This window comes from Rutilus rutilus (genome assembly GCF_951802725.1).
Source record: "Rutilus rutilus genome assembly, chromosome: 13".
NCBI classification, from domain to species: Eukaryota; Metazoa; Chordata; class Actinopteri; order Cypriniformes; family Leuciscidae; genus Rutilus; species Rutilus rutilus.
Window position 1 is genome coordinate 5703047 of NC_140218.1, and position 26045 is coordinate 5729091.

Below are 26045 nucleotides of genomic sequence, written 5' to 3' on the forward strand. Positions count from 1 at the left end.
GTTTATTTGGATTAAATATTTTAATCATTCTGTATAATTTTTTCAATGTCAATCTTTTCACCATTTACATGTTTATGCCCAGAATGCTGTAATATTCAAAGTAGTTGACCATCATTCTCCTCTAACGCTGTGTGTGTTATTGATTACATAGCCTAGTCTATTTAACATCGTTACAGGCATCGCGCGAGCATTCATTCATTCACTCATTCATTCATTCACTCATTCATTCATTCATTCATTCATTCATTCATTCATTCATTCATTCATGCATGCATTCATACATTCATACATTCATTCATTCACTCATACATACATTCATTCATTCATTCATACATTCATTCACTCACTCATTCATACATACATTCATACATACATTCATGCATTCATTCATGCATTCATTCATTCATTCATTCATCCATGCATTCATTCATTCATACATATATTCATGCATTCATTCATGCATTCATGCATTCATTCATACATACATACATTCATGCATTCATTCATTCATTCATTCATTCATTCATTCATGCATGCATGCATGCATGCATTCATTCATTCATACATTCATTAATGCATTCATTCATTCATTCATTCATTCATTCATTCACTCATACATACATTCATTCATTCATACATACATTCATTCACTCATACATACATACATTCATTCATTCATTCATTCATTCATTCATACATACATTCATGCATTCATTCATTCATTCATAAACTCCCGATATGGACTAACTAGAACGCGGTAGTTGTGCAAGGAGTCCATTAACAGTGACGTCACAGTCGGATGTTATACTGCCACCATCAGGTAGAGAATAAAAAGACAGGGTCGTAACAATAGTAAGTTGAAAAGAGTGTGTCAGAAGTCCCCGGATGATCTACTATTTCCGGTGGATTTTCAAAGTGTGGATCCGTGCTCATTATAACAGCTAATATTACCCACAACCCACTGCGCTTTGGAGGAGGAACTACAGACACTAGTAAAAAGTGTTAAAAACTACAAAACATGGCAGATATGCACGACCGACAGTGAGAGGTTTAGATAAAGGTTCGGGTGACTAATCAAAGTTTAACCTGATAGAAAAATATGCAGATGTTATTTATATAAATATGTTATATTTCATCTGCAATAACAATGTGGACTTTTATAAAGACCCGTTTGACCCTTAACTTTTAAATGCATCATTCTGCATTCATTTGAGGAGAGTCTCTGCATGAAACACAGATCAACGTGCAAATTAAATTAAATGTGGAGGATGTTAACAGTGACAGGATGATTGACAGGCCAGTTTACAGTGACAGGATGATTGACAGGGCAGTTTACAGTGACAGAGAGCAACTGTTAAAGACACAATTGTATGACGGGATAGTTTCTCCCAAAGCTTGTCTACTCTTCTGCTACACACTCAAAAGTGCGCACTTTTTCCTCACAAAAGGGCGTAGTATAAGTAGGTGTATTGAGACCCTGTGCGCAGAGAGTGTGTGTGTTCAGAGAGTGTGTGTGTTTCCCGGATGCAGGTCAGCGCCCGCAGTTGCTGCATTTGGCCACTGAGGGGCAGCAGAACCCAAAACTAGAGGAGCTGAGGTTCATCCTGGAGGAAGAATATCACAACAACGATCAGACGCGCACCGTCCTGTTCGTCAGGACCCGAGCCCTCGCTGACGTGAGTCCCTGGCCAGTTGCATAAACCGTTTCTTAAAAGTTAGCCATCTAATTTTAAAGTCAGATACATCAATATCTGTGGCTAAAAGTGGCTAGGTTTATGCAACTGGCCCCTGTCTTCAAGAAAAAAATTAGATGACTAACTTTGGTAACAGTTTATTTTACAGTGTCCTTGTTACATTGGTTACATGTACTTACCACAGTAATAACAGTAAATTATGCATAATTACATGCAACTAACCCTCAACCAAACCCTAATCCTACTCTAACCCTAATTAATATTACTCAGTACTTGATTATAGAATTACACTGTAACAATGACACCTTAAAATAAAGTGTAACCCTAACTTAAGACTAGTCTAAGCAGGTTATGCAAATTATAATTTATGCAATTACAAGTTTTGCAACTGACCCCCTGGCCTCAGTCATGTGACTCCTGCAAATACTGGCCTGGGGCCGGTTGCATAAACTTATAATTGCATAACCTGCTTAGACTAGTCTGAAAAGTTAGTCATCTCATTTTTTTCTTGAAGACAGGGGCCAGTTGCATAAATTTAGACACGTTGTTAAGACTGTGCCTGTAAGACAAGAGGTGATCAGTCTTACGTTTCGAAAATAATTAGATGGCTAACTTTTAAGACTAGTCTAAGAAGTTTATAAGAACTGGCCACTGGTCCTAATTTTAATAAAGTCAGTTACATAAAAAGTTAGATTTTTGTAATTTGAATCAGGTTCATTAGTTAACATCAACTAAGAATGAACAAAGGTTGTATTTGTTAACATTAGTTAATGCACTGTGAACTAACATTAACAAAGATGAACTAATACAGTAACAAATGTATTGCTCATGGTTAGTTCATGTTGATTAATACATTAAGTAATGTTAACTAATGAACCTTAGTGTTATGTACAGTATAGCTTTAATAAAAATGCCTTAGAAGAAAAGGTAACACTTTACAATAAGGTTCATTCGATAACATTAGTTGATGTATTAATGTTAACAAATACAACCTCTGATTTTAATAACGTATTAGTAAATGTTGAAATGAATATTAACTAAGATTAATAAATGCTGTAGAAGTATTGTTCATTCTTAGTTGATGTTAACTAAGGTAGTTAACTAATGTTAACTAATGAACCTTATTGTAAAGTGTTCCCGAATAAAACGTTACTGGTGTGTCTCTTGAGACTGTATAATGGCAGACATATTTTAGGATATGCTTTCAGTTAAAACAGCTTAAACACGCCTTTAGCCTGAAGCCTTTGTCTGTGAAACCAGGGAAATGTGTTTCTTCTCCGAATGTGATGTCGGATTCATGTGTGTGTGTTTATATATAAGGCCATGAAGAAATGGATTGATGACACAGATTCCCTGAAGTTCCTGATGCCTGGAGTTCTGATCGGAAAAGGACGAAAATCCAACTTTACCGGCTCAGGTGGGAATTTAAACACACACACGCACGCACGCACGCACGCACGCACACACGCACGCGCACACACACACACACACACACTGCATTCACGTGTGTCATGATTTAAAAAAGGCTTCTGCTTAAGTACTTGAAATTAGTTTTGCAGACAAATATATATATATATTATTACTTTTTTATTATTAAAATGTTAGTTTTATTATATATATATATATATATAAATAAAAACCAAAATATTTATAAATTAAAAAAAATCCAGAGTGAGCAGAGCTGGAATCTCGACAAATAACATATAAAAAACACATAAAAAAAGGCCAAACATATAATATTAAACATATTAAAAACCTCCAAAATAAAGCCAGATGGTATGTTTGAAAATGAAGAAATTAAGAGTGAAAAAATATTAGTATTGTAACCTCAAAGTTGTACTATAAAATAAAATAAAATAATTATAATTATAATACATTATAATATTTCTTATTTTGTTGAATATTGTAATTTCATATATTTTAAAATTTAATATTTAGTAATAACAGTAATTTTACAGTAGAATTATGACTTCTTTTTTTTTATTGTCTCATTGATAAATAATCACAATTTTCTGGCCTAATTGTGCAGCCCTGAAATCAAGCACTTTATTAAATTTATTATATTATTACAAATTTGCATTTTAAATCAAAATCAAACTTTTTATCATAATAATCACAAAAATGTATTAAAATATGCCAGCTATCAATTTATTAAAATGTATTAAAGTTTTAGTATTAAAATAGTATTTTTGTTCATATTTTATGGATATTATTTTTTCATATTAATTTTAGTTCAAGTTTTAGTAATTTTTGTTGTGTTTTTTTATGTTTATTTATTTTTTTGTCAATGTAGCTTTTATTAAGTTACTTTAGGACTTCAACTTAGTGCTGCAACAGTTCTTCTAACTCTAATTGATCGAGTGTTTAGCTTTTCATTTCTTAAACAACCATGTAGGAAGACACTTTAAAACATTCATTTCCATCAAGAGGTTCATCAATTCTTGGCCACGATCTTGTGCTGACAATGCAAGCGTCTCCTCCAGCACATCACAAATACTTTCAATGAATTTAATTAGAAATAGGTGAACATTCTTTCATAATTTGAGCCTGATGAATCTTAACATTGTCATCCTGAAATATGATGTGTCTTCATACATGGCTGTTTAAGGCGAGACACTACAGGTGAATAGGGTAAAATGTTTAGCTAGCAGATATCTGTTAGGGAGGTGCAGGGACAACAGGAACCCAAGAGCAGATCAATTGATAATAGGATTTATTGTCCAAAAGGTTGAAGGAAAACAATACAAAACACAAAATAATTGGTAGCCGAGCCACCAAGTAAGAGGGCGAGACAGAGGCGAAATCCAATGGACAGGCTGGGGTCAAAACCAGTAGCGGACCAACAGTTTCAAGGAAGAAGCCAAGGCAATAGTCCAGGACGAAAGCAGGGAGGTCAAAAACCGGGTGAGCAAGCTGAGTCGAGATAGGGAACAGGAACTAGGCAAATAAACAACAAAACAGGATTAAATAATCAGACATGGCTTTAAAGGTTTAGAAACAACCAAAACAAGACTTTCGGGCAAGGGGACAGTGGTGAACCGGACGGTAACCAAGACACACTGATCGAGAACCAAAGAAAGAGAGAAGCATAAATAGTGGAGAAAATCAGTGCAGAAAATGAGAAACAGGTGTGTGAGTAATGAGAGTGAGAGCTAATTAGGATGGGATTCAGCTGTGATGTTAGAGCGAGGTGAACTGACAATCAAGACACAAGACAAACACAGCAGAAAGGCTGAAGATCAAACCAGAGTCCTGAAAATATCACCATGAAACTTTCCCAGTTGATTACATGCATTAAGATGAGAAAAAAAATGTATTACAAGATTTCTGTAATTTAATATTTAAATATGCAAATTAGGCAATATCTAATTAAATATGCGCTAATTTACATATATTTAAAAAAACGAAATCTGAGTATTGGATAAACCAGGTTAAAATTAATTTTTTCAGTGTGTTCACATATTAGATGGGAAAAAAATGACAGAGGGATTTATGGATATCTACTTTTGTTCTCCTGTAAATCTGAATATTCTGTCAATAGCCTTAAAAAAAATGATTTTCGCCATGTTTTATGGAATAAAATGTTATATAAATCAGGCTAGGAATAATATATTTACAAATCCCTCTGTAAATGTCTTCATAATATAACTAGGTACAAGACTGGAAGGTTTGGTGTGTATCGGTGCTGCTGAAGTGGAGATTTCAGAGAGAAAAGTCATTTTGAGAAAACGGGCTTTAAAGATTTATCATCAGCCAATGAGATTGCGCATTCAGCCCTTTTACTTTCACGATTGGTTGCTGATAAAAAGGAAATGACCATATTTGGATCCGACAGCATTGTACAGGAGAGAGAGAGCTTTCCAGCGGTGTGTGTGATGACAGGGAGCAGACAGCGATCGCGGATTTACAACGCCAACTTTTGTTGAATTTATGAGAAATCTACAGACGCAAACAGACAAAGTGTGTAAAATAAAGACCTAAATGTGTATTTCTGACTTTTCTTCACCACAAGTCTGAAAGAAGACTGTTATTGAAGACAAATATCCAAAAATCTCAAAATTGACCAGTAAAAAAAAACCCCGATGTTTTTACCTGCCGTGTCTCGCCTTAAAAAATAAAAAGCTAAACATTCGATCAATTATGGTTAGAACTGTTGCCAAACATATAACATAATAATCACTGTAGTAATGATCAAATCATAGACTCTTGAGCATTTTCCTATTGAAATGTAAATCATTTGTGCTACAGGAATGACTCCGACCAGTAAGAAGGGTGTTTTGGACTCTTTCAAGAGCTCAGATCAGAGTAAGATACTCATCGCCACATCAGTCGCTGACGAAGGCATCGATATCCCACAATGCAACCTGGTTCTGATGTACGAGTACGTGGGTAACGTGGTGAAGATGGTGCAAGTTCGAGGTAACAAACACGTACTCTTTCACAGTCATATAAACACAAATACACCGATTCACTATATATATGTGTGTGTGTGTGTGTGTGTGTGTGTGTGTGTGTGTGTGTGTGTGATGGGTAGGTTTAGGGATATGGTTAGTGTGTGTGTGTCTGTGTGTGTGGTGTGTGTGTGTATATGTGATGGGTAGGGTTAGTGTGTGTGTGTGTGTGTGTGTGTGTGTGTGTGATGGGTAGGTTTAGGGATATGGTTAGTGTGTGTGTGTGTGTGTGTGTGTGTGTGTGTGTGTGTGTGATGGGTAGGTTTAGGGGTAGGGTTAGTGTGTGTGTGTGATGGGTAGGTTTAGGGGTAGGGTTAGTGTGTGTTCGTGTGATGGGTAGGTTTAGGGATATGGTTAGTGTGTGTGTGCGCGTGTGTGTGTGTGATGGGTAGGTTTAGGGGTAGGGTTAGTGTGTATTTGTGTGATGGGAAGGTTTAGGGGTAGGGTTAGTGTGTGTGTGTGTGTGTGTGTGTGTGTGTGTGTGTGTGTGTGTGTGTACCTGTGTGTGATGGGTAGGTTTAGGGGTAGGGTTAGTGTGTGTATGTGTGTTATGGGTAGGGTTAGTGTGTGTGTGTGTGTGTGTGTGTGTGTGATGGGCAGGTTTAGGGGTATGGTTAGTGTGTGTGTGTGTGTGTGTGTGTGTGTGTGTGTGTGATGGGTAGGTTTAGGGGTAGGGTAGGTGTGTGTGTGTGTGTGTGTGTGTGTGTGTGTGTGTGTGATGGGTAGGGTTAGTGTGTGTGTGTGTGTGTGTGATGGGCAGGTTTAGGGGTAGGGTAAGTGTGTGTGTGTGTATGTGTGTGTGTGTGTGTGTGTGTGTGTGTGTGTGTGTGTGTGTGATTGGCAGGTTTAGCGGTCGGGTTAGTGTGTGTGTGTGTGTGTGATGGGCAGGTTTAGGGGTAGGGTAAGTGTGTGTGTGTGTGATGGGCAGGTTTAGCGGTCGGGTCAGTGTGTGTGTGTGTGTGTGTGTGTGTGTGATGGGTATGGAGCTAGTGTAGAGGATAGAAAATACAGTTTGTCTAGTATAAAAATCATTATGCCTATGGAATGTCCTCACAATGATAACAAAACAAACCTTTGTGTGTGTGTGTGTAGGTCGTGGTCGTGCGGAGGGCAGTCGGTGTTTCCTGATCTCCAGTAATAAGGATCGCATTATGAAGGAGAAAATAAACATGATGAAGGAGAAAATCGTGGAGGAGGCGATCGTGGAACTGCAGAGCCACTCGGATCTCAGTTACAAGGTTCTGCACTTTCACTGCATGTTTTAAACATCAGCGCGTCTCTGCTGCGTGACGTTGAACGCTTTATCTGTGTGTGTGTGTGTGTGTGTGTGTGTGTTCAGGTGGACAGGTTGCAGAGAGAAGACAAGGCCCGGAGGGATCACGTCAGCGCCAGTCCCGAAAAACCCAAAAAGCAAGGCAGTTACCGGCTCCTCTGCGGAAAGTGCAAGAAGTTTGCATGCTTGAGTGACAGCCTCAGAGTCGTGCAGGTATGGCCTTCATCATTACATAAATCATATAATAAATACATAGGGCTGCACAATAAATTGAAATCAAGTGTGTGATTATCATATCACAAATGCACTGCATGAGTGAAGCGGGGAAAGTACAATTGTCTCATAACAGTACTAATATTTTTGTCTTCATTTTTTATAATTAGTTAAAAATAATAAAATAAAATAATTCACCTTTAAACCACAGGCTTTTTAAACTACTTATATTGAAAAACTTAAAATCTTCACACTTTTTAAAATACTTATCTTTAAAAAATTAAAACCTTTAAACTTCAAGCTTTTTAAATGATTTATCTTTAAAGAACTTAAAACCTTCAAGCGTTTCAAATTACTTATCTTAAAAAAAGTAAAACTTCAAGCTTTTTAAACTACTTATCTTTAAAAAAACTTAACCTTCATACTTCAAGCTTTTTAAACTACTTATCTTTAAAAAAAAACTTAAAACCTTCAAGCTTTTTAAACTACTTATCTTTAAAAAAAAACTTAAAACCTTCAAGCTTTTTAAAATACTTATCTTTAAAAAAACAACCTTCAAACTTCAAGCTTTTTAAACTACTTATCTTTAAAAAAAAATTAAAACCTTCAAGCTTTTTAAACTACTTATGTTTAAAAAAAACTTAAAACCTTCAAGCTTTTTAAACTACTTATCTTTAAAAAAACGTAACCTTCAAACTTCAAGCTTTTTAAACTACTTATCTTAAAAAACTTAAAACCTTCAAGCGTTTCAAACTACTTATCTTAAAAAAGTAAAACTTCAAGCTTTTTTAAACTACTTATCTTTAAAAAAAAACTTAACCTTCAAACTTCAAGCTTTTTAAACTACTTATCTTTAAAAAAACTTAAAACCTTCAAGCTTTTTAAACTACTTATCTTTAAAAAAACTTAACCTTCAAACTTCAAGCTTTTTAAACTACTTATCTTTAAAAAAACATAACCTTCAAACTTCAAGCTTTTTAAACTGCTTATCTTAAAAAACTTAAAACCTTCAAGCGTTTCAAACTACTTATCTTAAAAAAAGTAAAACTTCAAGCTTTTTTAAACTACTTATCTTTAAAAAAACTTAACCTTCAAACTTCAAGCTTTTTAAACTACTTATCTTTAAAAAAACAACCTTCAAACTTCAAGCTTTTTAAACTACTTATCTTTAAAAAAAACATAACCTTCAAACTTCAAGCTTTTTAAACTACTTATCTTAAAAAACTTAAAACCTTCAAGCGTTTCAAACTACTTATCTTAAAAAAAGTAAAACTTCAAGCTTTTTTAAACTACTTATCTTTAAAAAAACTTAACCTTCAAACTTCAAGCTTTTCAAACTACTTATCTTTAAAAAAAACTTAAAACCTTCAAGCTTTTTAACCTACTTATCTTAAAAAAACAAAAAGTCAAACTTCAAGCTTTTTAAACTACTTATCTTTAAAAAAAACTTAAAACCTTCAAGCTTTTTAAACTACTTATCTTTAAAAAACTTAACCTTCAAACTTCAAGCTTTTCAAACTACTTATCTTAAAAAAGTAAAACTTCAAGCTTTTTTAAACTACTTATCTTTAAAAAAAACTTAACCTTCAAACTTCAAGCTTTTTAAACTACTTATCTTTAAAAAAAACTTAAAACCTTCAAGCTTTTTAACCTACTTATCTTAAAAAAACAAAAAGTCAAACTTCAAGCTTTTTAAACTACTTATCTTTTAAAAAAAACTTAAAACCTTCAAGCTTTTTAAACTACTTATCTTTAAAAAACTTAATCTTCAAACTTCAAGCTTTTTAAACTACTTATCTTTAAAAAAAACTTAAAACCTTCAAGATTTTTAAACTACTTATCTTTAAAAAAACAACCTTCAAACTTCAAGCTTTTTAAACTACTTATCTTTAAAAAAAACTTAAAACCTTCAAGCTTTTTAAACTACTTATCTTTAAAAAAACGTAACCTTCAAACTTCAAGCTTTTTAAACTACTTATCTTTAAAAAAACCTTAACCTTCAAACTTCAAGCTTTTTAAACTACTTATCTTAAAAAACTTAAAACCTTCAAGCGTTTCAAACTACTTATCTTTAAAAAAAAATTTAAACCTTCAAGCTTTTTAAACTACTTATCTTTAAAAAAAACTTAACCTTCAAGCTTTTTAAACTACTTATCTTTAAAAAAACAACCTTCAAACTTCAAGCTTTTTAAACTACTTATCTTTAAAAAAAATTTTAAACCTTCAAGCTTTTTAAACTACTTATCTTTAAAAAAAACTTAACCTTCAAGCTTTTTAAACTACTTATCTTTAAAAAAACTTAACCTTCAAACTTCAAGCTTTTTAAACTACTGGGCCCGTATTCATAAAGATTCTAAGAATCCTCTCAGAAAACTCTTAATTTAGCTTAAAAACTTTTATGTAGGAGTCTTAGCTTAAGAGCGATTCGGGACCGATCTGAGAGCAACTCTGAGTAAGGAAAATACAAAAACTTTTATCTTAGTGAGGAGGCGGGGTTGACCCCGTTGCTATGTATGACACAATCTTTTGAAGACTGTGATTGGTTGGTTGTCCAAGAAGAAAAAAAAAAGTGATTTTAAGTATAGGGTCTATTCTAAGCCTCCACTTTGAACTTACATGCGTAATTTTTCCTATTTGATCGTTCTCTCACACACACACACACACACACACATTATATATGTGTATATAAATCCTTTTTTTATTTACCATGCTGTTGATTTCCTATAAGGTATTTGATTGCTTAGAATGATAAAAATTGTTCCACTCTTTCCAGTTACACTGATTGCTGGCATGTCTATTTAAGCGGTGGTTTGAATGTTGGTTTTAATGTATCAAACATGGAATTTTCCCAGTTGCCAAATATCGTAATGTAGTGATTACTTTCATTTCAGGCGCTATGGCATTTCTGCGCTGTGTCGGAGATATTAGCGTGTCTCTAAAAAGATCAGTCACAAACATGATCCCTGCACGATCTAATCTATAGCGTCTTATTAACTCACTGTCATCCATTGTCTGCAACACATTTCTTCTCCCTCTTCATCTTTCTGCCATGTTCTCCTCTGCTAAAGAAACTCTTAAGCCTCTTAAAAGTCCTCGTCCGTGCTCCTAACAATTTTGACCTTAAGACCTCTTTTAAGGGTTAAGATGCTTTCTGAATTACTTTTTTCTTTACTAGGAGTTTTTCTTTAATTTTAAGAGTAAACGCCCACATTTCTAAGAATTTTCTTAGAATTTTGTCACTAGGAGCTACTCTTTGCATTAAGATTCTTTATGAATACGGGCCCTTATCTTTAAAAAAACATAACCTTCAAACTTCAAGCTTTTTAAACTGCTTATCTTAAAAAACTTAAAACCTTCAAGCGTTTCAAACTACTTATCTTAAAAAAAGTAAAACTTCAAGCTTTTTTAAACTACTTATCTTTAAAAAAACTTAACCTTCAAACTTCAAGCTTTTTAAACTACTTATCTTTAAAAAAACTTAACCTTCAAACTTCAAGCTTTTTAAACTACTTATCTTTAAAAAAACATAACCTTCAAACTTCAAGCTTTTTAAACTGCTTATCTTAAAAAACTTAAAACCTTCAAGCGTTTCAAACTACTTATCTTAAAAAAAGTAAAACTTCAAGCTTTTTTAAACTACTTATCTTTAAAAAAACTTAACCTTCAAACTTCAAGCTTTTTAAACTACTTATCTTTAAAAAAACAACCTTCAAACTTCAAGCTTTTTAAACTACTTATCTTTAAAAAAAACATAACCTTCAAACTTCAAGCTTTTTAAACTACTTATCTTAAAAAACGTAAAACCTTCAAGCGTTTCAAACTACTTATCTTAAAAAAAGTAAAACTTCAAGCTTTTTTAAACTACTTATCTTTAAAAAAACTTAACCTTCAAACTTCAAGCTTTTCAAACTACTTATCTTTAAAAAAAACTTAAAACCTTCAAGCTTTTTAACCTACTTATCTTAAAAAAACAAAAAGTCAAACTTCAAGCTTTTTAAACTACTTATCTTTTAAAAAAAACTTAAAACCTTCAAGCTTTTTAAACTACTTATCTTTAAAAAACTTAACCTTCAAACTTCAAGCTTTTCAAACTACTTATCTTAAAAAAAGTAAAACTTCAAGCTTTTTTAAACTACTTATCTTTAAAAAAAACTTAACCTTCAAACTTCAAGCTTTTTAAACTACTTATCTTTAAAAAAACTTAAAACCTTCAAGCTTTTTAACCTACTTATCTTAAAAAAACAAAAAGTCAAACTTCAAGCTTTTTAACCTACTTATCTTTTAAAAAAAACTTAAAACCTTCAAGCTTTTTAAACTACTTATCTTTAAAAAAAACTTAAAACCTTCAAGCTTTTTAAACTACTTATCTTTAAAAAAACAACCTTCAAACTTCAAGCTTTTTAAACTACTTATCTTTAAAAAAAACTTAAAACCTTCAAGCTTTTTAAACTACTTATCTTTAAAAAAACGTAACCTTCAAACTTCAAGCTTTTTAAACTACTTATCTTTAAAAAAACCTTAACCTTCAAACTTCAAGCTTTTTAAACTACTTATCTTAAAAAACTTAAAACCTTCAAGCGTTTCAAACTACTTATCTTAAAAAAAGTAAAACTTCAAGCTTTTTTAAACTAGTTATCTTTACAAAAAAACTTAACCTTCAAACTTCAAGCTTTTTAAACTACTTATCTTTAAAAAAAATTAAAACCTTCAAGCTTTTTAAACTACTTATCTTAAAAAAACAAAAAGTCAAACTTCAAGCTTTTTAAACTACTTATCTTAAAAAAATCTTAACCTTCAAACTTCAAGCTTTTTAAACTACTGGGCCCGTATTCATAAAGATTCTAAGAATCCTCTCAGAAAACTCTTAATTTAGCTTAAAAACTTTTATGTAGGAGTCTTAGCTTAAGAGCGATTCGGGACCGATCTGAGAGCAACTCTGAGTAAGGAAAATACAAAAACTTTTATCTTAGTGAGGAGGCGGGGTTGACCCCGTTGCTATGTATGACACAATCTTTTGAAGACTGTGATTGGTTGGTTGTCCAAGAAAAAAAAAAAAAAGTGATTTTAAGTATAGGGTCTATTCTAAGCCTCCACTTTGAACTTACATGCGTAATTTTTCCTATTTGATCGTTCTCACACACACACACACACACACACACACATTATATATGTGTATATAAATCCTTTTTTTATTTACCATGCTGTTGATTTCCTATAAGGTATTTGATTGCTTAGAATGATAACAATTGTTCCACTCTTTCCAGTTACACTGATTGCTGGCATGTCTATTTAAGCGGTGGTTTGAATGTTGGTTTTAATGTATCAAACATGGAATTTTCCCAGTTGCCAAATATCGTAATGTAGCGATTACTTTCATTTCAGGCGCTATGGCATTTCTGCACTGTGTCGGAGATATTAGCGCGTCTCTAAAAAGATCAGTCACAAACATGATCCCTGCACGATCTAATCTATAGCGTCTTATTAACTCACTGTCATCCATTGTCTACAACACATTTCTTCTCCCTCTTCGTCTTTCTGCCATTTTCTCCTCTGCTAAAGAAACTCTTAAGCCTCTTAAAAGTCCTCGTCCGTGCTCCTAACAATTTTGACCTTAAGACCTCTTTTAAGGGTTAAGATGCTTTCTGAATTACTTTTTTCTTTACTAGGAGTTTTTCTTTCATTTTAAGAGTAAACGCCCACATTTCTAAGAATTTTCTTAGAATTTTGTCACTAGGAGCTACTCTTTGCATTAAGATTCTTTATGAATACGGGCCCTGATCTTTAAAAACTTAAAACCTTTAAACTTCAGGGATGTGTTCGTTTTAGGACCATCTTTCTGTTTGTTTGTTTGTTTGTTTGTCTGTCTATCATCTTTCTCATTCTCTCTTTCCCGCAGGAGTCTCATCACATCGCTCTGGATCGCTCCATGTTCGAACGCTTTACAACTGTTCCTCATAAGAAACCAAGATCCTTCTGTGGCTTCAGTAAGAACAAGAAGATGCTCTGTGGCGACTGCAAACACGACTGGGGTCTCATCGCCTCTTACCTCACCATCCAGGTAACACACCTGTGGACTCTTTCTGCTTCTGTGATCTTAGTGTCATTGAGAGAGTTTTTGTTAATATTTTGAATTAGTCTATTTTTATATTTTATGTTTTCACTTTTAAGTTTTAGTAATATTGTAGTTTTTGGGATGTTTTTAACATGTCTGTATATTTTTTATTAAGTTTTAGTTACTTTAGTACTTTAACTCATGCTAAACTAGAATCAGAACTGTTGCCTAGCTGAAATAAAATAAGTTTTAGTTATTTTTATAGTGTCATTGAGATACTATGATGTTTTTTTTGTTAATATTTTTAATCAGATTTCATTTTAATTTCAAAGTTTTGAAATTTTTCAATTTCTGTGATTTGTATTTGTTTTATTGTGTCAGTATAGTTTTTGAGTTTTTGTTTTTAGTTTTAGTTACATATGTACTTCAACTTCAACAAAATTTTAGTACTTAGTAGTGATTAGAAATGATGCCTTGACAACCAGCTGAAATAAAATAAATGTAAGTTTTCATATTTTTTATTTTATTTCAGTTAATTTTATATAATTAGTTAGTATAAGTATAATTAGTATAAGTTAAAGTATAACCCTGATTCTGAGAAGATGAAACTGAAATTAAAAACCGTCAAGAACAGATATATTATGTAAATGTGTAAATCCCAATTGGACTCTGAGTTTAAGTGTGTTGAACGCTGATTCTGATGATCAGTATTGGATCATAAACGGATGAATTGTTGTGGTGTGACTCCAGGATCTGCCGCTGCTGAAGATCGAGAGTTACGTGGTGCAGGATTGTGTCACTGAAGAGCAGTTTTACTTCAGGAAATGGCGTGACGTGACGTTTTCCATCCAAGAGTTCGACATGAAGGAGATCACGCCGCAAACATGGCCGCTGAGAGACTGAGGACGGCAAACACCACATTCAAGCTTACATCTTTCTTATCTCACTCTAAATTTTAAGTCCAAGTAGGCTACTTTTTTTATTTAATAACCTCTGATTGTGTAATCCTGATTATATTCGCTTTTATTTTTGTCTTGTTTCCAGTTCAAATATCTAAAAATTCTTAAATCAAGATGCATTTCTATTCAAATAGAAACAAGATTATTTTTCTGACCCCATTGGCAGATCATTTGGCTTGTTTTAAGCAAAAACTCACTTAATTTTTTATTTATTTCCCTAGAAAACAGGACATAATATCTTATGTAATTTTACTACTTGATTAAATGCATCTTGATTTAAGAAATGTTTCATATTTGGACTGGAAACGAGACAAAAATACTGAGTAAGAAAAGCATTTTTCTGTTAACAACCCAACAGATCACAATCAGTCTTTGTGTTGATGTTACATGTTGAGCTTGATTGCAAATGACTTCTCTAATAAGGCACCTGTTTTTTGTCGTGTATTTTAACATTTTAATTTAAACTTGGACGGGATGATTTTCCTGGTAAATTCAACTGATTGATTAGTCATGACTATTATTATAAAATAACTGATAATGAAGTTATTTGATATGAATGTGATACATTTTATGTCAACTGAAGCTAATCAAAATAAAATAATTCATGTAATTAAAATATTATGAATATAATATTTGGTGAATATTAAGTATTTTATGTTAAATAAAAAAAAGAAGCCTATTTTAGGACCATTTCTGCATTGTAACCACTGATATAGATAGATAGATAGATAGATAGATAGATAGATAGATAGATAGATAGATAGATAGATAGATAGATAGATAGATAGATAGATAGATAGATAGATAGATAGATAGATAGATAGATAGATAAATCAGTGATTGTTATGTTTAAGACAAACAATTTTTATATGTAATTGTCATTACGGTTATGCAAGACAACACATTTATATTATTGTTTTTTATGCATCATATAGAACTGCTCGTAAAACCTGATAGGCCTATGTAAAAATAATCATATTCACAATCATTTAGGAATCACAGAAATTATGAAAAAAACAACAACGTATGGACACATACAGTAATAAAATCTTTTTGGGGAAAAAGTGCTTAATTGCTTCAAAACATTTTTTTTTTAATTGTCCTAAAAGTAGGATAGCTTTTTTCCCTATAATTCTCTTGATAGATTATTCACCCTGTGAGGTGGAAAATAGTTCAATTAAAACAATTAATGGCAGTCTATAAAGCCTCGAGTTAATGATGCTTGAAATTCCCAGCGTTCCCGTGCATCCGGAGCAGAACCTGGTGTGTGAATGTGTGAGGAATAACAGCGTTCATCAAAGCACGAGGCGTCAGTGTCACTGCTAGTGTGTGTGGGGGGGGGGGTTCGTGAATTTAGGACAGGTTTACAGGCAAAAACTGGCTCATGCATGGAAATATTCATGCCCTTACAGCCTTTGATTCTTATATATTTATATTTATATATGTGTGTGTGAAGGTGTATCAAAGCAGCTTTACAGAAAATTATCGAATGCCAACCGATTTCAATCTAGCTGTAAAGAATCTCTAAAAAAACAACTGTGTCTTTGTTCTGCTGAAATCAGTTCAGTGTTGATTCATATATTCAGTTCAGTTCTATACCTTCCGGATTTATAAGGATTTATATTAAGATTTAACACAATTATTTCTTGTTTAATCTCCAGATGATTTGTGAGATTGATTAGTTATCATTCAATATGTTTTAGATTTTAGAAATATATGTTTTTTAAGTAGATTAGTAAGTATTGTAAGATTTTAACATATTTCTTTTTTTATATGTGATTAATATGCATGTATCTATCTATCTATATATCTATCTATCTATCTATCTATATATATATATATATATATATTATATAGAGATAGATATTCAGATTTATAAGTATATAGTAAGAATTTAACATAATTATTTATTATTTAATGTGATTAATATATGTATATAATAGTATTTTAGTTTTTAAATAGGGCTAGGAGAATATGTCTTTGCCCCTCACACACACACACACGCACACACACGCACACACACTAACAGGCGAGTGTGTGATGTAAATCTCAGCCGGAGTGAAGGCATCTCAGCCCCTCCCTTATTCTAGAACACAGGACTTCATGTCATTGTAATTCATGTTGCCTAGCAACATGGGAGTCGTCATAGAGGCCCAACAATAAAGAGATGACATGTACAGTGATGTGCCGAGCGCTTTAACGCCGAGATGTGCCTGCGCCATCTTTCCCTGCTCATCTGAGCTCGAAGAATCAGAATTAGAAACGCCATTTAAACGCTCTCTCCGAGTGACATCTTATCACGCCGCGCCGTCAGCACGTTATCTAGCCCAAATCAAGCCGTTAAGCATTTAACAAAACACGTTAGTGTAAATAAATGCAGAGCACACAGAAAGTCACAGTTCAAAAAGGATCACATTTAATCAACAAGCCATCCTAAGAGTCTCTTATTCATCAAGACAGTGAGGCGTCACAACAGCAATAAACAAAGTTATTTCTTAAAGTCTTTAGTTAAAAACAAAACACTTTTCTACCCATGCAACAGAAAGGTGTTTTAAAGGAATGGTTCACTCATAAAAATTAACCTTTTGTCATCATTTAATCACTCTATGGATTGCTTTCTTCAGTGGAACAAGGTGTTTTTTAAAGAATATCCCGCTCCTTTCAATCTATCCAATCACGTCTTCAGTTAAATTGAGCCTATTGTAGTGCACCACTACTTTAATGTTTATTTTTGTCCTTTAAGAGTTTACCAGACTTCATTCACTTCAGTGCTCATTCTACAAATAACCTCCACTTGTCTTCCACAGGAGAAAGCAAGTGGTTCGAATGACACAAAGGCAAGTAAATGATGAGTCAAGGTCATCGCACACTGAAGGTCATCGCACACTGAGTCCGAAATTTTCGCACGTTAAAAATAAAAACGACCTCACGTTGTATCATGATTACACACTGCCTCCAAAACTTTCGTCCGACATAAAAAAATTCGGATCGTGTTCGATTTTCTGCGTTTTTTGCATCCGTAGCAAGCATTCTGAGAGGTGTTGTGACAATTCAGAGCCACCGAATGACGAATACGAAAAAACGCATATAAAAATTTCGGACTCTGTGCAAGGACCTTAAAGGGTTAGTTCACCCAAAAATGGAAATTCTGTCAGTAATTACTCACCCTCATGTCCTTCCAACCCCGTAAGACCTTCGTTCATCTTCGGAACACAAATATTGAATAACAAATAAAATCTAAATCTAGTCCTAAAATCTAAATCTAGTCCTAATTTGTAAGTCGCTTTGGACAAAAGCGTCTGCTAAATGACTAAATGTAAATGTAAATCCGATGGCTCAGGGGGGCTCCACTGACAGCTATTTAATTAACACTTTGAAGGCCCAGTAAGGTAGGAAAGACATTGTTAAAATAGTCCATGTGACTACAGTGGTTCAACCTTAATTCTATGAAGCGACAAGAATACTTTTTGTGCGCCAAAAAGACAAAATAGCGACTTTATTCAACAATTTCTTCTCTTGCGTATCAGTCTCCGACACGCGTTCACGAGCATGACCTCGCGCGCATGCGTTTTAACGATGTCTTTCCTACCTTACTGGGTCTTCAAAGTGTTAATTAAATAGCTGTCAATGGAGCCCCCCCTGAGCCATCGGATTTCATCAAAAATATCTGAATTTGTGTTCTGAAAGATGAACGAAGGTCTTATGGCTTTGGAACGACATGAGGGTGAGTAATTAATGACAGAATTTTCATTTTTGGGTGAACTACCCCTTTAAATGTTCGATTTCAGCCAGGTGAACTGTTCCTTTGAGCTCGGATGGGGTCCTGATACGACTGGAATCAAGTCTCTGTTTCTCTATGCCATTGGTGTATGTTTGAGGTGAGGTGAGACCGGAGACTGGCCCTCGACGGGGCGTGTGCACCTGATGCCCCAGTGCCACAGTGAGTCCTGAGGGGAAGGGGTAGAAAGCTAGGAGTTCGGAGAGATTCCCTGATTGCGGAACCGTATGATCGTATTGTAGGCGTATGACCTGCAGTTCTTCTAGTTTTGAGTCTGGTGTATGATGTGGTTTGTTGGCGAGCCCTTCAGAAGAACCAGCGGAAGGTGTCAGCGGCTCCTGCTGACGGTGCTCTCTGTGGAAAAACACAGTTTAGTTCGATATAATGACCCAGTTAATCACTGAAACCATGTGTTACACGTGTGAATAATGGTGCGAGTCACCTTCAAGATGAGAAGCAATGATTCAAAGTATTGGATCATTTAAAAATGAGAATTTAATTGGGAAACCGAACACAACAGACCTGTATGCAAACCACGTTTCCGTACGCTGTGTATGTCACTATTATTGTTGGCTCTTTGATGAATTGCTTTTGTATCCAATTATGAATTTGATTTTGCAAGTCGCTTTGGATAATTATGAAACGCCAGTGGACGGTTGCATAAACTAATTAGACTAGTCTTACAAGTTGGTCATCTAATTAAGACTGGATGTAACTTTTATAGTCCCCCTGTGGTGAAAATCAAGCTTTAATGTTGTTTATGTGTCTATGTGGTGTTTTTAATACGCTTTAAGACAAACCATGTGTAAGTTCATAAGTCGACAGCATTGCTGAGTATTTCCTCCTTAAACCTGCAGTGAACCAAAGACAGTCTCAAAAACACGCTTTGAAATCGCTGGTGTTTCTGACGTCACAAACTACCTTGTAACCAATCAGATCAACGTGTGATCGTCAACCAGTGGATCTCTGAGCTGAGTGAGTGGAGGCGGGGCTCATTTGCATATTCATAGAGCCACGTATACTAAATTAGGCAAGGGTGTCGAGTTACATTCAAGCTATTTTAAGGCATGAAGACATCTTTGTCTAGGAAAAAAAATACGTTTAAATATGTAATTTTGGTGATCAAATATGAGTTTTAAGGGATTGACTACAGGCAGACTTTAACATAGTGGTTATGTTTATACAACTGGCCTCTGAAAACATTTACATAATAGCCACTAGATTTTGATAAAGTTTGTAAGGATTGAACAACTGAAAGACAATCAAGAGTTTAGTTTGAGACACCAAATAGCATGTAAACTATCTGTCCAAGGGCGCAACTGTACATTCTCGTATTTTTCAAAAAGTCAGTGTCATCACTATGACTTTTGATTGATGCACTGTTATTTGACTGAGCCGCTGATCTACTGTAGTATCACTTACTGCATATTACTCTCAAGCAACTGTCTTGAACATCTAGTTTACTTGCTAGGCGTTCCTGTAGCTCAAACAGTGGAGCATGGCGTTGGCATTGGTGCCTTTGGATAAAGCATCTGCTAAAAGCTTAAATGTAATGTTTTCAAACAGTTCCTAGAACCTCCTCAGCACTGCACATTTTAGATGTTTTCCTTAAAGTCCCCCTGTTGTCAATAATTTGATCCCCATCATTGATCACTAAAATTACATATTTAAATGTTTTTTCCTTGAAAAAAAAAAATGTCTTCATGCCTTAAAATAGCTTGAATGCAACTCGACACCCTTGCCTCATTTAGTATACCCCGTCTCCACTCACTCAGCTCAGAGATCCACTCGCTGACGATCACACGTTGATCTGATTGGTTACAAGGTAGTTTGTGACGTCAGAAACACCAGCGATTTCAAAGCGTGTTTTTGAGACTGTCTTTGGTTCACTGCAGTTTTAAGGAGAAAATACTCAGCAATGGTGTCGACTTATGAATTTACACATGGTTTGTCTTAAAGCGTATTAAAAACACCTCATAGACATATAAAGAACATTAAAAGCTGGATTTTCACCACAGGGGGACTTTGATTGTTATTAAATGGAGACATCCCAAATGTGCAGTGCTGAGGAATGAACACTAAATTAACGGTAGCGTCCAATGCTGATATAGTGTGAACGAGCTTTTAAACTCTTCCTGTCTAAAGGTGCACTTACATTTCCCATTGTTCAGGCAATTTGCACAGGCGAAATCCAGTCATTTCAATAGAAATCCATGTGATTGGCAATTTTGCATGAGGGAGGAAAATTTCCACATGCAGATTTCAGGACACAATAGAGCTTTTTGCCTGTGAAATTTCATTAATATGACCGCACCATAAATTGGTTGACTAGGTTTCACGCAGAACAAGATCTGATGGTGCTGGACTGGTTTGTGATGGTCTGATCTTGATTCTAGTGAGTGGTGTTAGCAGGTTGTGAATAGATTAAGCCGTCTTTGTATTATTACAGCAAACTTACAACGTGTTGCCTCATCTCTCAGCCCTCAATACCGACAGTGTGTGTGTGTGAGAGAGCGATGAAGTGTGTGCTTGAGTGCAAGGGCATTTTTCCAGCATAAGAGGGCTCAAGCCATCTCACACACACACACACATACACACACATTAATGCACGATGGTTAATTATGGCCGCTTGTGCCAAGACTGGGCTCCACTCCAAACCCCCCGCCACATCATTCCCAATTAAACAGCCCACTTCAATAGACCTCGCAGCATATGTGTGAGTGAGTGAGTGTGTGTGTGTATGTGTGTGTGTGTGAATCCCACCTCCATCGTGCTGCCCGGTTTCTTCTTGAGTTCTTCGCACTTTCTGAACTTGCAGATCTGATGACCCGTCTTTCTGTTCCGACAGGAGCTGCACACGCCGCAGTTAATGAGCCTCCTGCAGGGGGCGCAGACGCCACACCGCTTGCGTTTACGTTTAGCCGCTCCGCTACCGTTGCTGTTCCCGCTGCTGCAACTCCCGTTACCGTTCCCGTTCAGAGCCGCGGGCGAGCCGGAGCAAGACGAGCCGCTGTGCTGGCAGTCCGCTGCCACGTTAGCGATCTGAAACGCGCTGTCTGACATCGTAACCCCGGATGACCCTGCACCGGAGTGAAGCGTCGTCATGACGATGACCCCTGGCGGTAACGACAGCCCCCCCAAAGGGGGCATCCCTCCGAACGTCCCGCCTCGATCCGCCTCCCCGGGCGGCCCCGACGGCGGGCACTTCAGTCGGTTCATGCACTCGGCGCCCGTTACGGGGAGACCGCGGCACTGCTCCGCGGACAGCGGCGACAGGAAGTTGTCACCCATCGAGAGGGCGGAGTCTTGTGGAATGTGTTTGGCGGACATGTGCACGTTCACCGGCTCCGCCCTTGACATGCCAGTCCGATGCGTGTGAGGTCCGTTTACGTTAACCGTGGCAGGCTTTCGCCCCCATAGCATGGCGTTGTCACACGGCCAGGGTGGCATCGCGGATAAGCGTGCTGATGGGAATAGGGGCGTGGCGATTCGTGCTATTTTCGCGGTTTGTGGAAACGGCGTGGCGCCGGCGGCCGTGCTGTTCTTATAGAAGGTGGCGAACGAGCGGTAACGCTCCATCTGCGCGCTGTAGTCCAACACCGGGTTCATGCACGAGTCGATCTGAAGAGGAAAGTCCCGTCCGGGGGTGGGGTTGTAGTTGTGGGTGTGGCCGTGGGCGTGGCCATGAGCGTGTGGAGTTTCCATGCACACACTACTGCTCATGTTCGCCATCAGAGCAAAACAAACACGTACTAACGCCCAACCATCCACGGCAGTGGTCCTGTGGAGGAAAAAGATGGAGGTGAACAGAGATGTTCGTCAACTGAAGGTAAACGGAACATTTATTATGTTTTAAAGGTGCAGTGTGTAATTTTTAGCGGCGTCTAGTGGTGAGGTTGTGAATTGCAACCAACAGAAGTTATGTTGGTCGACAGGAAGTGATGTCATCGTCTGAGACAGCAAAGAGTAGCAAGTTAAGCAATGAGGTTTCTTTACAAAGATTAATTAATCAATTAGCAATCACCATCGCACACCTGGTGAGGTGAAAGACCAAATGAGTCAAAAAAACAAAACAAACAACACACAAAGAATAGTGTGCGGGATTTCCTTGTTTTTTTCAAAGATTAATTGAAAAATTATATCTACTTAATTATTCAGTAAAACGATGTTAATGCGAATATTATTGTTACTTGGTCATCATTGTGTCAGTGTTTTATCTGCTGACTTTAGCTAGCTTCTTTGCACGAAGAACAACATAGTGACGAAACACGTTTGTCCGCTCAGGGCCACTGTAGAAACATGTCGATGTAAGCGGACTCGCGGTGTGTGTAGAGAGAAAACGCTCATTCTAAGCTAATAAAAACATAACGGTTTATTATGTAAGCTCTTTAAACACCACTGAAAACATAGTTATGTATATGATATTGCATTTCTGTCAACAGATCCTCCTAAATATCACACAATGCACCTTTAAAATAGCCATGAAATCATAATTTAGTTTTTTTGGAATATTGCAGTATGTTTATTGTGAGTTATTTATCCATGCACATCATTTTGTTAAATGCATGTGCCTCGTAATCTTTAATCTAAATATCTTCCCCCTTCCCAGCAACATCTCTTCTCTTCTCTGATGATGAGGGCGGGGTAACCTGTCACTCACATGAGATCAACCAATAGCAAACCACCACCATCCAATCAATTCCCCTCAGACAAAATAAAAAATAATTTCTCTTGGATATACGTCACAACAGGGAAGAAAAGACTATCACAACTTTCATTTCATGCTGACTTTAATAGTTTCTTCCCATTTCTAAAATTATTATATATTTTTTTACATTCATTGAAAAAATGTATTGACAGGAAATATAGAATATGTAGTCAAATCCTAAAGGATGCATACAAAATAGCTTAATAGATATTTAAAAACAAACAAATCATAAGAGTCAAATAAAAATATCCTAAACTAAAATTATGAAAGAAAAAAAAAAAGAAAAAAATTAAGAAAATTAGTTTATCCGATTTAATCTTGTATTTTTAGTGGATTTAAGATTAATTCCCCATTAGGTTCCAAGTATAACAGATTTTTTTTTTTTTTTAACTGTACACTTGAGATTCAGTCAAATTCAGATTAAAACGCAGTTCAGATAAACAGCAACTGCTTTGTATGCATTTATGTACATTTCTTATGCATATGCATGACATAATTTAGAGCACTATATCCAACACCATCAGGTCTGCCTTTAAATGTGTTGTTGTCTTAATTAGAAGAACAAAAGCAATAGCGATAATAAGCCGTGCAGAAGAAAGTTACCGTGTCAAAATGAGTGTGTGTGTGTGTGTGTTTATGTGGAAGAGAAAGAGAGAGAAACGATGCTACCCCCCAACACCCCCCCGCTACCGTCGCCTCGAGCATCAATTACGGTAATTACTCTCCGCCTGCTGCGGCACCGGCGCGCGGATCAGAGGTCATTAAGGGCGCGAGACCGCTGGACACTACGGTGCAATTAAAGGCGACGGATTAATTCTCTTGGCCATCGCACGTCAGCAGAGAGGGAGAGAGAGAGAGGGAGAGAGAGAGAGGGAGAGAGGGGGGGTGGGGGGAGAGATAGACGAGAGGGGGGGGGAGGCGGAGGACGGAAAATGGACGAGCTTTACCTTTAGACTCGCGACGCTTCAAGATCCTTTAACGGAGAGCATCACCGCGCGCTGATGCCGCCTCAATAATCCCCGTTACAAGAAAAAACACGCGCCACAAAACAACGAGACGCGTCCGATTTAACGATCACCGTGAGCAGCTGCGGCGCTAAATACCGAGACTAACGGGAATAATAAATAATATTGACGCCGCCAACGACGCACCGTCCTCAGGGGCGGGTATGGGTGACGGAAGGGTAGACGGCTCCTCCCGGTGTGTGTGTGTGTATGTGTGTGTGTGTGTGTGTGTGTCGCGCTGCGTGTGGCTGACGGGGGTGTGAGGTGAGGAAGCGCCGTTGCGGACACCTCCTGATCATTGGCGGGAAATGATTGTGGAAGCGCGGGAGGCGCGAGGGGGTTGACATACGGGGTCTCGCGCAGCGCTGAGGGTAATGCGTGTCAACTCCTCGCGCGCCCCTTCTTTTCCCCGCCGTTTCCTGAATGACGGTTATTAATCACGGGCTTCGCGCCGCGTCTTGTGTGAGGGCTTTTTTTTTTTTTTTTTTTTTTTTGAGGAATTTTGCGGTTCATTACGGTTCATTTGCGGCTCGTTACCGTAATTACCAGCGGCACCGGGAGGCTAATTAAAACAGAACGGGTCCGAGGCGAGGCGAGAAGGCGTTTCCCCCCGGCGGAGCAGATCCTGGCCGGCTGGGAATTTGTGTGTGTGTATGTGTGTGTGTGTGTGTGTATGTGTGTGTGTGAAAAAAACATTGACGCATCCGCAAGAGATTCTTTATTAGGGGATTTGAGGGGAAATCAGCTCTTGCCGCCAAACATACCATCGTCATAAATATAAATAACAAGAACACTATATATATATAAATATATAATTTATTTATATTTAAACAGATAGATATATAGATAGATGAATGTTCATCATAAATATAAATAACAAGAACACTATATACACACACAAACACACACACACACACACACACACACACACACACACACACACACACACACACACACACACACACACACACACACACATGTATGTAGCCTATATAATATATATATGATATTTAAATATACGTGTATTTATTATTTATTACATTTATTATATTATTAGTAAACATAGCCTATATATATATATATATATATTATTTATATGCAAACAGATAGATAGATAGATAGATAGATAGATAGATAGATAGATAGATAGATAGATAGATAGATAGATAGATGGATGGATGGATGGATGGATGGATGGATGGATGGATATTCATCCGTCTTCCAGGAACAATAACACCTCAGCTGCGCCCTCTACTGGCTCAGATCTTCAATAACTGTCCTGTAGTTTAAGCTTTATTACTGCAGCTCTACTTTTGTGCACTAGGTGTCATTCTAACACCACGCGCGGGAAACTCGGCTGTCCAGATGTGATTCAGGTCATAAAGCAGTGTGTGTGTGTGTGTGTGTGTGTGTGTGTGTGTGTGTGTGTGTGTGTGTGTGTGTGTGTGTGTGTGTGTGTGTGTGTGTGTGTGAGTGAGTAAGTGTGAGTGTTTAGATAATCTTTGGGTACAAAATTGTCTCCAGAAGTCAGATAAATATGACACCTCAGGTAAATATGATTTATAGTAAAAGTAAATAATGCTTTAAGGGGTTTGGCAATTAAAAATGAGTTTTATGTAAGTATATGCTATGTAATCATGTCCATAAGTGTTTGTGTTATTGGTTTCATTCTCTGATTGTGCCATAAACAGTCAAACAGCAGAGGTATTTACAGTAGAGATGTTTGTACAGTCAGTTTTAATAGTTTATTTTTCCATTATGCACAATACTAAAATATGAATATTTCTGTTTCTAAAAATATTTCTAAATGTCAGTAACACTTTACAATAAGGTCTCATTTGTTAAAATTAGTTAATATATTTGTTAATAACAACCTGAACTAACAATTTAGCAATATATTTTTAAAGCATTTA

The 26045-nt window shown here is 36.2% G+C and overlaps 2 protein-coding genes across 2 annotated transcripts in view; one reads left to right on the forward strand and one right to left on the reverse strand.

Moving 5' to 3' along the window:
• rigi (RNA sensor RIG-I) overlaps window positions 1–15270 on the forward strand; it is a 32446-nt gene extending 17176 nt beyond the window's left edge. The window contains exons 13-19 of the mRNA XM_084428305.1: window positions 1531–1676; window positions 3015–3111; window positions 5943–6113; window positions 7238–7383; window positions 7485–7631; window positions 13528–13689; window positions 14434–15270. Coding sequence (XP_084284431.1) covers window positions 1531–1676; window positions 3015–3111; window positions 5943–6113; window positions 7238–7383; window positions 7485–7631; window positions 13528–13689; window positions 14434–14586 — 1022 coding nt within the window. The 3' untranslated portion in view covers window positions 14587–15270. The remainder of the gene's footprint in view (window positions 1–1530; window positions 1677–3014; window positions 3112–5942; window positions 6114–7237; window positions 7384–7484; window positions 7632–13527; window positions 13690–14433) is intronic.
• A 1766-nt stretch (window positions 15271–17036) lies between these two features.
• LOC311302252 (CXXC-type zinc finger protein 4) lies at window positions 17037–24378 on the reverse strand. Its single transcript, XM_084427975.1, has 4 exons — window positions 24076–24378; window positions 21184–22201; window positions 18473–18774; window positions 17037–17999 (listed from the first exon to the last, which is right to left on the reverse strand). The coding sequence occupies exons 2-3, from the start codon at window positions 22150–22152 to the stop codon at window positions 18727–18729; spliced, it is 1017 nt and encodes a 338-aa protein (XP_084284101.1). The 5' UTR covers window positions 22153–22201; window positions 24076–24378; the 3' UTR covers window positions 17037–17999; window positions 18473–18726.
• Window positions 24379–26045: the final 1667 nt, after the last annotated feature.